The sequence below is a fragment of the Hippoglossus stenolepis genome, chromosome 2, assembly GCF_022539355.2.
Source record: "Hippoglossus stenolepis isolate QCI-W04-F060 chromosome 2, HSTE1.2, whole genome shotgun sequence".
NCBI lineage: Eukaryota > Metazoa > Chordata > Actinopteri > Pleuronectiformes > Pleuronectidae > Hippoglossus > Hippoglossus stenolepis.
Genome location: NC_061484.1, coordinates 30961898 through 30974891, shown reverse-complemented (window position 1 = coordinate 30974891; position 12994 = coordinate 30961898). Strand labels below are relative to the sequence as shown.

General features: G+C 44.8%; 2 protein-coding genes across 3 annotated transcripts; both read left to right on the top strand.

The window, feature by feature from the left end:
- Positions 1-2216: 2216 nt before the first annotated feature.
- LOC118124586 (protein PET117 homolog, mitochondrial) lies at positions 2217-3578 on the top strand. Of its 2 annotated transcripts, none has more exons than XM_035182584.2 (3): positions 2217-2356; positions 2908-3054; positions 3438-3578. In XM_035182584.2, the coding sequence occupies exons 1-3, from the start codon at positions 2261-2263 to the stop codon at positions 3480-3482; spliced, it is 288 nt and encodes a 95-aa protein (XP_035038475.1). In that variant the 5' UTR covers positions 2217-2260; the 3' UTR covers positions 3483-3578. The 2 variants fall into 2 exon arrangements, with proteins under 2 accessions (XP_035038475.1, XP_035038483.1); XM_035182592.2 differs by lacking the exon at positions 3438-3578 and adding an exon at positions 3248-3393.
- On the top strand, positions 3466-7890 carry kat14 (lysine acetyltransferase 14). Its single transcript, XM_035182570.2, has 10 exons — positions 3466-3724; positions 3828-3949; positions 4107-4228; positions 4587-4759; positions 4839-5273; positions 5372-5967; positions 6142-6275; positions 6350-6525; positions 6611-6801; positions 7319-7890. Exons 1-10 carry the CDS (start codon positions 3466-3468, stop codon positions 7490-7492), a joined length of 2382 nt encoding a protein of 793 aa, XP_035038461.1. The 3' UTR covers positions 7493-7890.
- Positions 7891-12994: the final 5104 nt, after the last annotated feature.

Below are 12994 nucleotides of genomic sequence, written 5' to 3'. Positions count from 1 at the left end.
TGGTCTTTATATACAGTCACTGATCATCTTTATATACAGTCACTGATCTTTATATACAGTCACTGATCTTTATATACAGTCACTGATCATCTTTATATACAGTCACTGATGGTCTTTATATACAGTCACTGATCATCTTTATATACAGTCACTGATCTATATACAGTCACTGATGGTCTTTATATACAGTCACTGATCATCTTTATATACAGTCACTGATCATCTTTATATACAGTCACTGATCATCTTTATATACAGTCACTGATCTTTATATACAGTCACTGATCTTTATATACAGTCACTGATGATCTTTATATACAGTCACTGATCATCTTTATATACAGTCACTGATCATCTTTATATACAGTCACTGATCTATATACAGTCACTGATGGTCTTTATATACAGTCACTGACGGTCTTTATATACAGTCACTGATCATCTTTATATACAGTCACTGATCTTTATATACAGTCACTGATCATCTTTATATACAGTCACTGATCATCTTTATATACAGTCACTGATGGTCTTTATATACAGTCACTGATCATCTTTATATACAGTCACTGATCATCTTTATATACAGTCACTGATCATCTTTATATACAGTCGCTGATCATCTTTATATACAGTCGCTGATGGTCTTTATATACAGTCACTGATCTTTATATACAGTCACTGATGGTCTTTATATACAGTCGCTGATCATCTTTATATACAGTCGCTGATGGTCTTTATATACAGTCGCTGATCATCTTTATATACAGTCACTGATGGTCTTTATATACAGTCACTGATCATCTTTATATACAGTCACTGATCATCTTTATATACAGTCACTGATGGTCTTTATATACAGTCACTGATCATCTTTATATTCACTCGCTGATGGTCTTTATATACAGTCACTGATCTTCTATATATATAATTTATATACAGTCACTGATCGTCTTTATATACAGTCACTGATCTTCTATATATATAATTTATATACAGTCACTGATCGTCTTTATATACAGTCACTGATCGTCTTTATATACAGTCAGTGATCATCTTTATATACAGTCACTGATCTTCTTTATATACAGTCACTGACGGTCTTTATATACAGTCACTGATCATCTTTATATACAGTCACTGATCGTCTTTATATACAGTCACTGATCTTCTTTATATACAGTCACTGATTGTCTTTATATACAGTCACTTATCATCTTTATATACAGTCACTGATGGTCTTTATATACAGTCACTGATCTTTATATACAGTCACTGATGGTCTTTATATACAGTCACTGATCTTTATATACAGTCACTGATCATCTTTATATACAGTCACTGATGGTCTTTATATACAGACACTAATCATCTTTATATACAGTCACTGATCATCTTTATATACAGTCACTGATCATCTTTATATACAGTCACTGATCATCTTTATATACAGTCACTGATCATCTTTATATACAGTCACTGATCATCTTTATATACAGTCACTGATGATCTTTATATACAGTCACTGATCATCTTTATATACAGTCACTGATGGTCTTTATATACAGTCACTGATCTTTATATACAGTCACTGATGGTCTTTATATACAGTCACTGATCATCTTTATATACAGTCACTGATCTTTATATACAGTCACTGATCATCTTTATATACAGTCACTGATGGTCTTTATATACAGTCACTGATCATCTTTATATACAGTCACTGATCTTTATATACAGTCACTGATGGTCTTTATATACAGTCACTGATCTTTATATACAGTCACTGATCATCTTTATATACAGTCACTGATCATCTTTATATACAGTCACTGATCATCTTTATATACAGTCACTGATCATCTTTATATACAGTCACTGATCATCTTTATATACAGTCACTGATGGTCTTTATATACAGTCACTGATCATCTTTATATACAGTCACTGATCATCTTTATATACAGTCACTGATGGTCTTTATATACAGTCACTGATGGTCTTTATATACAGTCACTGATGGTCTTTATATACAGTCACTGATCATCTTTATATACAGTCACTGATCATCTTTATATACAGTCACAAATGTATATATAATCCTTAATTTATCCATGACCGGATGGTTTTATCCAGAGAGTGGTGCAGTGCCGGTGCTGATCTGTGGGGGCGCTACTCAGACAGGTCAGCAGCAGTCCCGCAGAAGAAGCAGCAGCAGCAGCAGTTAGCAGGAGGCTAACGAGCGGAAGCTAACGTGATGTCTACAGCCTCCAAGCTGGCGCTCGGTGTCTCTGTGGTTCTGACGCTCAGCACCGTGGCCGCCGTTCACCTCAACCAGGCCTGGGACCGACAGGTGAGCCGAGCCGAGCCGGGCCAGCGCTAACAGTTAGCATGTTAATAAGCGGGAGGTCACCGGACGTTAAGTGACCGTTTCACCGTTTAGCGATCGACTGTGACGGTGTTGAACGGAGAATCTGCATCATCGTTTTATTTAACTCGGTAACAAACAAACAAACAAACAAACAAACAAACACAGACACGATGCTCAGGCAGGTTAAACTGGCTTTTCAAAATAAAAGTTGTCTTCAGAAATGATCCGATGAGCTGCTTCTGTCTTGTTACCATAGAAACTCAGCTCGACTGTAAACCTGATGAAATAAAGTCCAATGGTTCTGATGGTCGGTGAGTTAGAACCTCCTGACTGTTCCCTCTACCTTTATTTTGAAGGTCAGTGTTTCCTGCCTCATGTTGACTGTTCATTAGATTCACTTCAGTGTTAATGAAGTTTGTTAGTTTGTATTTTAATGATTCAGGAGGTTTTACACTGCTGACCTGTTATTACTATATATCAGTATGTGTATATATATATATGTATATGTACATAATATGTTAGTATCTCTGCAGCGGCTCCACGAAGGTGTCGTCAGGGACCTGGAGCGCTGGGAGAGGAAGAAGGAGAATCTGAGGAGGTTGGAGGAGCAGAAGAATCTGAGCAGACGCCTGAAGGAGGAGAGAGACAGAGCCCCGCCCACAGGAGCAGCACTGAGCCAGGTAAGCTGAAAGTGAAACTTCACTCATGGGGGGGGGTGTCAAGTGTTTGAGCCCACACAACACTTGTGGAGTTTCGGGGGTGAACAGCGTTGCAGCACAGGCTGAACTGTCACTTTAACGTGATGCATGCTGGTCCTGATGCAATGCATGATGGTTAAAATGAAATTCATCCAGCCCAGCAACATGTCACCAGATCACGTGACGTGAAAACACGGCGGGAGCGAGTCAGACAGATGTTCTCCAGCTGCAGAGCCGCCTCTGTGACGTCACAACTCTGCCCTGATTGGCAGATCACGTCACAGGATCAGGACTCAGTCCGACCGAGTCCACCTCGAACACACCTCCTGACACGTCTCTCACTGTCCCCCTGTCCACACTTCCAGGTGGATTCTGGGAACCGGAGGCTCGGTGATGGACAGCAGCAGTGAGCCGCTGGGGGCGGGTGAGGATGAGGCGGCGTGTACGTCGGCCTCTGAGGGTCTGGAGGAGGGGGAGGTGGAGGGGGAGACGCTGCTGATAGTTGAGTCGGAGGATCAGGGCTCAGTGGATCTGTCACATGACCAGAGCGGAGACTCTCTGACCAGTGACGTGGGCGAAGAGGCCGACGGCAGCTGGGCCTGCGAGGACATGTCCTTCTACTGCGACCGCTGCCACAAGTGGACGCCTGCAGGTGAGACAACCAATGAGAACGCTCCGAGCAGAACAGATGTTTAGCTGCAGCTGTTTGTTTACTGTGTCTGCACGATGATGGAAGAGTTTTGATTCCTGTTCAGCTCAGCTCCGCGGCGAACAGCCCAGTTACCTGAAGGGAGACAACTTCTTTAAGTTCCTCTGCTGCGACTGTTCCGAGGACGGGAAGGAGAGTTTCGACAGGATGAGACTCACCTGGCAGCAGGTAAACGTCCCTCAGACTGAAGAGCTGCATCTGAGCAGCTGCTTAATATTGTGATAATAATTGTATCACGATGTTGGAGCTGTAGCAGCTTCATGAAGAACTATCGGTATTTAAATCTGAACATTGGACAGGATGTTACATTGTCTTTTCATGTCAGGTGGTGATGTTGGCCATGTACAATCTGTCTCTGGAGGGAACGGGTCGTCAGGGTTACTTCAGGTGGAAGGAGGATATCTGTGCTTTCATTGGTCGACACTGGAACTTCCTGCTGGGAACAAGGTTAGTTTTAAGTTTCAGTTTGTGAAACTCTGGATGTTTTGAGAATTTTAGTTTCAGGAAAATTTACTTTTGTTTGTTTTAAAAAATGCGTAAATAATATTTGAATCAATCTGATTATTAGATGTGAAATCTAAAGCTTCTCACACGTCGTCCTCCCAACATCCTTTTCTCTGCTCCTGTTCACACCTGGTTTTAACCTGCGTTCAGCTCCGAGTTCTTCAGTTCACGCTGACAAACCTCCAGAGTGTGTCATCACAAACTGACTCGGACGTCTACGTTCTCACGAACAGCCCCTCCGGGTAATTTCAGGAAACTATGTGGTGTTCAGTGCAGGTGTGATGACGTTCTGACTCCACAGGAAGAAAACGTCGACATGGTGGAGCACGGTGGCCGGCTGCCTGTCGGTCGGTAGTCCCACCTTCTTCCGCTCTGGAGCGCAGGAGTTTGGTGAACCAGGCTGGTGGAAACTGGTCCAGAATCGACCTCCGACCCTGAGACCAGAGGTGGAAAAGTCCACCACTAAGACTAAAGGTGCCAGGAGCTCTCTGCCCAAAGATGTTAATTCAATTAAAACAGGTCAATTAACCAAATTTAACTTGTTTCCTTTCAGCCTCCAAACCTGTCGTGGACCCGATCATCACCGTGGAGGGTCTGAGGAAACGTGGAGCCAGAAACCCAGTGGAAAACGCCATGCAGCTGAAGGAGAAGCGTTCTCGCACACAGGAGGCCAAAGACATCCGACGGGCGCAGAAAGAGGCAGTGGGAGGCTACACCGACCGCAGTGCCTCCTCTACGCCCGTCAAACTGGGCGGAGGTCGCAGCGGGACCACCGGACGCCGGCCTGATCTCATCCTGGAGAAAGGCGAGGTCATTGATTTCTCCTCCCTCAGCTCTTCAGACCAAACACCGCTCACCAGCCCTTCACCATCACCTTCACCCGACTTCTCCGCCCCGGGGACGCCGGCGTCTCAATCAGCGACACCCAGCCTGTTGTCGGAGGCAGACCTCATCCCGGATGCGATGCCTCCGCAGGCGCTGTTCCATGGTGAGTTAACGTGCAAATCGTCCACGTGATTTCTTCACGATGTGAGTTTTAACAAGATGTGAGCACTGATGGTGTTTCGTCTGTGCCTGAACCTCCAGACGACGAGGAGATTGAGACGGAGGGAATGATCGACCCTGGGATGGAGTACATTCCTCCTCCAAGTGCCAGCCTTGTCGCCCGTAAGAAGCTCCGCCAAGCACCTCCTCACATCAAGCGTGAAGCAGACAGCGAGGAGGATGACGGTCGTGAGCATGAGGACGACTTTGAGGAGCCGGTGGGACGAGGTGAAGGTCCGTCTCTCTCTGCCGGGGGCTGTGTTGGTGCTGGAGGTCCTGAGCGGCGGAGGATTACTCATCCTGACAAAGCAGACGGCTCTGGTGGCATCTCCCAGAATCCTCGCTACGCACCTCTCACTCTTTACGAGGAGAGGATGCTGCTGCGCCGGCTGGACGCCTGCCCGCTGGCCTTGGCCGTCACCCCGCAGGCAAAACGCCTTCACAGGAAGCTGTTAATCCGCCAGGCCAAGAGGCAGAGAGGACTCCCCCTGCTGGACATCGACCGGGCAGTCAACGCCACCCTCAGCCTGGTGGGAGGGATTTATGGTGCCCAGGAGGCGGGGACACTGATGGGAGGTGGAGTCATGGGGAAGTACTGCACCAACAGCCACGAGCTGCGAATTCTTGATCGCTTCCAGGTACGTTCATCCTGATACATCCGATCGCTGCGATGCCTTCACCGCTGTCACTGTCCTGGAAGCAGCGTGACGCCACGGCACAAAGTCTGGAGTTGTTGTGCAGCTGCTGATCATCACGTCTGTGTTGCATTGTGAGATTTGATCTTGTGAAATCTAAACTGTGTTTGTGTTCAGACCAACTTCTCCAGCAGACGAGGTGTCCAGCAGCCGTCTGTGTCCTTCTGGCACCGTCTGATGGGAGCTGAGGGAAGTTTGGACCAGAGCATCAAGAGTCCGTATACGTCCCGAATCCTGAAACCGTTCATCAGGTAAGGTTTCCCAAAACGTTGAGTCTCTTCAGTAGAAGTAGAAGATCTGTAACTCTTCTGTGCTTGTTCTTCAGGAGGGATTACGAGAGTCGTCCGGTGAAGCTCAAGTTGTTGGCGGAGATCCGAGCTCACCCTCACAGAGCCGAGCCCGACTGGGTGCCGGAGCCCAACGCCCCCATCGACTACTGCTACGTCCGACCAAACCACATCCCCTCCGTCAACGCCATGTGTCACGACAGCTTCTGGCCAGGTAGCACAGATGCATCCTTCTACTCACCCACAACTGCCCCCCCATCTATCTGTCTCTAATCATGCCAGTACTCCTCCTCCTCCAGGTGTGGACCTTTCCGAGTGTCTGCAGTACCCGGACTTCAGCGTGGTCGTCCTCTACCAGAAAGTCGTGATCGGCTTCGGTTTCATGGTGCCGGACGTGAAGTACAACGAGGCCTACATCTCGTTCCTGCAGGTCCACCCTGAGTGGAGGAGAGCCGGCATCGGCACCTTCATGATCTACCACCTCATCCAGGTGAGGCGCTGCAGGTCATCGCTGGGGTCACAGGGCAAACAGATGGGCTGTAACCATCTGGAAGGGCGTGGTGTCCTGGAATGGGCTTGAGTTGGCACTAGCTCTTGTAAGACGATAATACAGACGAGCAGTTACTGATGCACACGGGGAAATTCCCTTGTTACAGCAGCAGGCAGCTCAGAACGAGGTAGACAAGAGAAGTATGTACAGTCTATACACACAGGATGATTGTACGTGGCAAGAAGAATACAAAAATCTGTTTTTACATAAGAGTAGAAAACGGTTGTTGTTTAGTGTTGCTCTGCTGCGTCTGTTTTGTCAACTGACAAATGCTAATTGCGAGTTTGCATTGTTGTGTTGTTTAGGATTTTTTCATTAGTAACGACAGTCAATGTTAAAAGTCGAAGAACGTGACGACTTGACCGTAGGACGTCGAGCTCCCAGATCAAATCAAATGTCCAGTTACGTTAAGAACGTTGAAACTCTGTGTTAGTGGTCACATGTCTGTGTGTTTCAGACGTGTATGGGGAAGGACGTGACGCTACACGTGTCGGCCAGTAATCCCGCCATGCTGTTGTATCAGAAGTTTGGTTTCAAGGCTGAAGAGTACATCCTGGACTTCTATGATAAGTACTACCCTGTGGACAGCACCGAGTGCCGCCACGCCTTCTTCCTCCGACTGAGACGATGATGCCGATGGACAGAGCGAGTCCGTCTGGACCTGCTGCCGAGGGAGGAGACATGTGACTGTTGGTTACAGCCAATCAGGATGAAGCTTCTGATTTCTAGTTTTTCTCGTTCATAAAAGTCGTGACTTTGTTGTTGTCTGAACTTGTTTCTGTTCATCATCAGTTAAACATCTGAATGTTTGAGTCATTAAATTCAAAATTTAAAATGTTTTTACAGACAAAATATTTTCTGATGTGAACCACATTGAGCAGTTTGTCCAGCAGGGGGTGCTGTGAGACAGTAACTGTTCTTGGAGGTGTGAAACTGTCGCCCTCTACAGGAAACAGAAAGTAACAGCTGCTGCAATGTTTCTGCTGCTGTTTGATTTTACATGAAATAAAATATGAGACAGATGTGAAACACTGCCCTCTAGTGGATTCTGAATTCACAAAAAGCTGATCACGTGATGAGAGCTGCAGGACAAACCCTCAGGGACTCGATCAGGACACTGTCCAATGGAACTGCTGGTTCAGATCAGGAAAATCAGAAAGGACAGAAACCTACGCAGCAGCTGATCAATATGCCCGTTCACTAAATATGTAAATACAACGAGGACGAGTGGATTCACACTTTACAGAGATGAGCCGTGATAAAAACAAACCAGGTTCCACATTTACAATGAGACCAAACATCCCATAACACTGATGCTCTGTAAATCCAACCAGAGTGCAGTTGGTCTGTTGGACATGTTGACGCTCTGAGTTCATTGATCACTTCATCAGTAAAGTCTGTTCAGTGACTCTTGTTCAGTGATTTCATGGACACACAATCAGTTTGTTTCAGCTCCGTCTCACATGTGGAAAAGAAAAGAACAAAGAATCAGCTCATTGATCAGGATCGGGATCGGGATCAGGATCAGGATCAGGATCGCAAAATTCCGGGAATATTCTTTCCATGGGAATAAACTGGAAATTTTAGGGTAATTTATACTGACTGTATTTACCTTGTCATATACAGACATAAATATAAACATTTCGTTTTGTCATAAGCAGACATTCATGCAAACATTTCTAATACAAATTTTAAAAATGACATTTTTGACTTAATCCATTTGTGAGTAGAACTTTCAATCAATCAAGTTTTATTAGTATAGTCTCATATTCACAAATCCCAGTTTGTCTCATGGTCTTTAACAAGGTGAGACGTCCTCTGTCCTTAACCCTCAAGAGTCAAACTACTAAAACCTTTAACAGGTAAAGAAGGTAGAAACCTCAGAGACACGTGAGGATCCGTCTCCCAGGACGGACACAAGTGAACAGATGTCCCGTGGAACAGAGAACATCAGAGAGATCAGAGTATTTACAGCTTTGATTAGAATAAACACTTTGTAGCTGAAGGTCAATGAACTGATGGATTATTGTCAGTAATGGTCGAGTATCTGAGGAGAAATATTATATATCAAGCAGACTTGTTGTGATCATAGTCCACGGGTCAGGACTATGAGGATCCACCACGATCAGGATCCACCATCAAGATCGGATGCCACTATAGTCCATCATTCCCTCCGTCTCAATCTCCTCGTCGTCTGGAGGTTCAGGCACAGACGAAACACCATCAGTGCTCACATCTAGTTAAAACACATCGTGAAGAATAAAATAAATGTATTCCCTCTGATCACCCCCAAAACAAGTCCCATTCTGAATGTAAAATGAGTTAGTCAAGCTTCTCAAGCCTCTGGTCTGAGCGTTTGGCTGCGATGTGCTGTGATGGAGGAACGCACAGTGCAGGGTTGAAATTCAACTGAATTTGCATTAAATCGGGTTGTTTCACCAAGATCGTGCTGCGAGATCTAGAATTGCTAACGTTAGCCACTTGCCAGCGAGACAGTTCTGTTCCTGTGGACTATAAATCCAGTCACCTGTCTGCGTTGTCAATCGATAATGGATACAGCGAGCTTTCTCGGACAAGAGGACTTCGGACTTTCATTTGATCATGTCGGGTTGAGAGAAAAATAAAACACAAATCCATTCATTCTGTCAATTTGGTTTACAATAGCTACATCCTTTACAAAGAAACGCAGCGTGTGCTGCATTCCATACATCTTTAAAATAGAGTTTTGAATGACCTTTTTATTGCTCAGCCTTTAATTTGCGGTAATTACTTTTATTTTTGATAAGTCGCCCAACTCGCCTTTTTTTGATGGACCCCCACAGCCGCGAGTAATCGAGGTGATGGTGCACCTTTGTGTGGACATACAGTTGAATCAGAAATATTCAACCCCCTCCCCTCAAAAGACATTACAGTGATGTGGATGAAAGATAATGACAATAAATGACAAAAAACCTCATTAAACAACAACAAATATTTATTGATACATTTGAGTTATTTTGACAACAGAAGTTGAATTAACTCTTTTAATACATGTGCAGTATTATTCAACCCCCAGCTTCAGGACTTTGTGGCTCGTCCTTTAGCTTTTATAACTTCTAACAAACGTTTTCGGTAAGTGCTGACAAGCTTCTTACACCTCTCGATCGGAATCTGTGCCCATTCTTCACGTGCAAGAGCCTCTAGCTCAGTGATGGTTGATGGCTTCCGTGCTGCAGCTGCCTTCTTTAAATCCCACCAAAGAGTTTCAATCGGATGTAAATCCTGTGACTGAGAAGGCCACTCCAGGACGTTCCAGGATCTTTTTCTCCACCAAGCTTTGGTTGACGTGGAGGTTGTGCTTGGGATCATTGTCTTGCTGGAAAGTCCAATGATCACCAAGGTTTCATTTGTCAACAGAAGGCATCACATTCCTCTTTAAATGATCCCCACATCATCAATGACCCACCTCCATGCTTGACCGTGGGGATGGTATTCTTCTGGTCATAAGCCTGACCTTTCGCACGCCAGACATACCGCTGGTCCATATGTCCAAACAGTTCCAGTTTGGTTTCATCAGTCCATAGAACTGTCGCCCAAAACTCTGTCGTCTTATCCAAATTCCTCCTGGCATATTGTAGTGGACTTTTGATGTTCCTCGTGGTCAAGAGCTGAGTGCGTCTTGGAGTCCGGCCATGAAGTCCTTGTTTATTCAGTGCACATCTTATAGATGCCCCTGAAGCACTTGTACCAGCCTTCATCAGGTCATCCTGTAGGTGTCTTGCAGTCACACGGGGTTTCTCTTAGTTGCTCTGACCAAGTTGCTGAGGGCCTTTGATGAAATGTTGGGCTGTTCCATAAGTTTTAAACTTCTGTATAATGCTCTCAATGATGTCTCTTTTGGAAATCTTCTTCTACCCAAGCCCTCTAGGTAGGTGTGATGAAATAATCTCCTCTCTGATCTTTTGTGGAAGCTCCTTTGTCTTTCCCAGGATTGCAACTCACCTTGAATACCTTCATGGGGGTTATATCGCATCACGCTGAAGCAATAATCATGAGAGTTCCCAAAGGCTTCATTATGTTTCAACTCCACTTGAGGCCATAAAAACTGTCAGACAGCTTTAAAAACAACAATATTATATCGGGGTTGAATAATTGTGACATGGCTATCTTAACAAAATATACTGTTACACACAAATACTACATCATGCATTTTCTGTGTTGATTTTCTGTATCACTCAACTCATAAAGAAGTCACCCGAAGCACAATCTTGCTCTTTGAAAAAACTTTGATTGATAAATCCTTAAAATCTTTGGGGGGGTTGAATATTTCTGATTGCAACTGTACATACATCCTACTCTCACGGCTGTAAAAAGTTAGCCTCCTGTATACAACTGAACTTGGTATTAACATGAACATGGCTTCAGTGTAACAAGTAATCAACATGCGAGGTAATGACAAAGACGTTCAACAACAACACAAAGTCACAGGTTTACTTTTCTGGCAGACAATGTTCCCAACGAGCTGCATCCAGGGTCCAGCTGAGTTTTCAACTTCCTTTAACTTCCCTGTTATTGGCTAACTTTTGCAAAAAAAGTGTCAAAATTTCCCAAATTCCTGAGCTTAACTTCCCGTGGAAAGTTTCCAGAAAGTTTCCGGAAATGTTCCGCCCCTTTGCAACACTAATCAGGATCGATACAGGTTCTAAAACATCACACAACCTGATTTCTGCTTTGATTCAGAAAACAACAGCAACATTAGTTCTTTCAAACACATTCATGTCAGTGTAATTATAGATTTCTGTCTTTACAAAGTGAGAACTGAATATGTGTGATAAAGGAAGGTCAGTGTTTGATTGACAGCTGATCTCTGTGCGGAGCAGAAACGTCACCACGACGAACTTTGATCAACAAACATGGAGACAAAAGAAGTTAAAGATTTAAACACAGAATCTAAATCACTGCTTTTAATGACTCGAGTCTATTTGAGTTTACAGAACTCAGCTGTGGATCCAGGATAATAAACCCCAACTCCAGCATAGAGAGGCTGAGTGAATGTGGTCTGGACTCTGTGGAGGAGAGTCATGGTGTCAGAGACGCTGTAGAAGGACAGAACACCTGCACTGTGATCCAGGTACACTCCTACTCTGGAGGACCGAGGACCTGACACTGGAGTCTTGATGCTGTTGTAATAAAAGATATATCTGTTTCCATAACAATATAATGACCAAGATTTATCATTGTATCCAAATGCACATTCACGTGAGTTTCCTGCTCTGCTGATATTCTTGTATGTGACTGCTACATGAACTCCTCCTCTCACCTCCACCTCCACCTCCCAGTAACAACGTCCAGTCAGACTCTCTCTACTCAGGACCTGAGGCCAATCAGTGAATCTGTCTGGGTGATTAGAATAAGACTGATCTTCACTCATTAATGTTACTTTTCTGTTTCCCTCAGATAATAACAGACGTTTGTTTACTGTGTTTGGATCCAGTGTGATTTCCTGTGAATATCTTAAGAAGTCAGCTCTGGTCTCTGGCTCTGGTTGTGGCAGTAAAACATCCACTTGAGACACAATCTGTAAAATCTCTGTCTCTGTCTCACTCAGAATGTCCTGTAGTCGACCTCTGACCTGGGACACAGCTGCTGTCACGTCCTCAAAGTACCTCAGAGGACGGATCCTGATGCTGGATGAGTGTGTAGATTCACTGAGTGGTGACAGTGAGGGGTAGTTGTGTAGAAACTGGGTGTGATCCTCTGTGTCTGAGAGCTGCTTCAGTTCATGGTCTTTCCTCTTCAGCTCAGTGATCTCCTGCTCCAGTCTCTCCTGAAGCTCTCTGACTCGACTCACTTCAGTTTCCTGCTGGGATCTGATCTGCTGCTTCACATCAGAGCTTCTTTTCTCCAGCAGACGGATCAGCTCAGTGAAGATCTTCTCACTGTCCTCCACTGCTTTATCAGCAGAGCCATTGACGGCCTCCTCCTCCTGTTGAAGCAGCTTCACATCTTTCTCTGTGTCCTGGACTCTCTGCTGGATTGTTTGTCTCCTCAGCCCGAGCTCTCTCTGCCTCTCAGTCCTTTCTGCTGCAGCTGACACTGTGTCGTGGCCTTTATGTTCCTCCACAGAGCAGAGATAACAGATACACTGCTGATC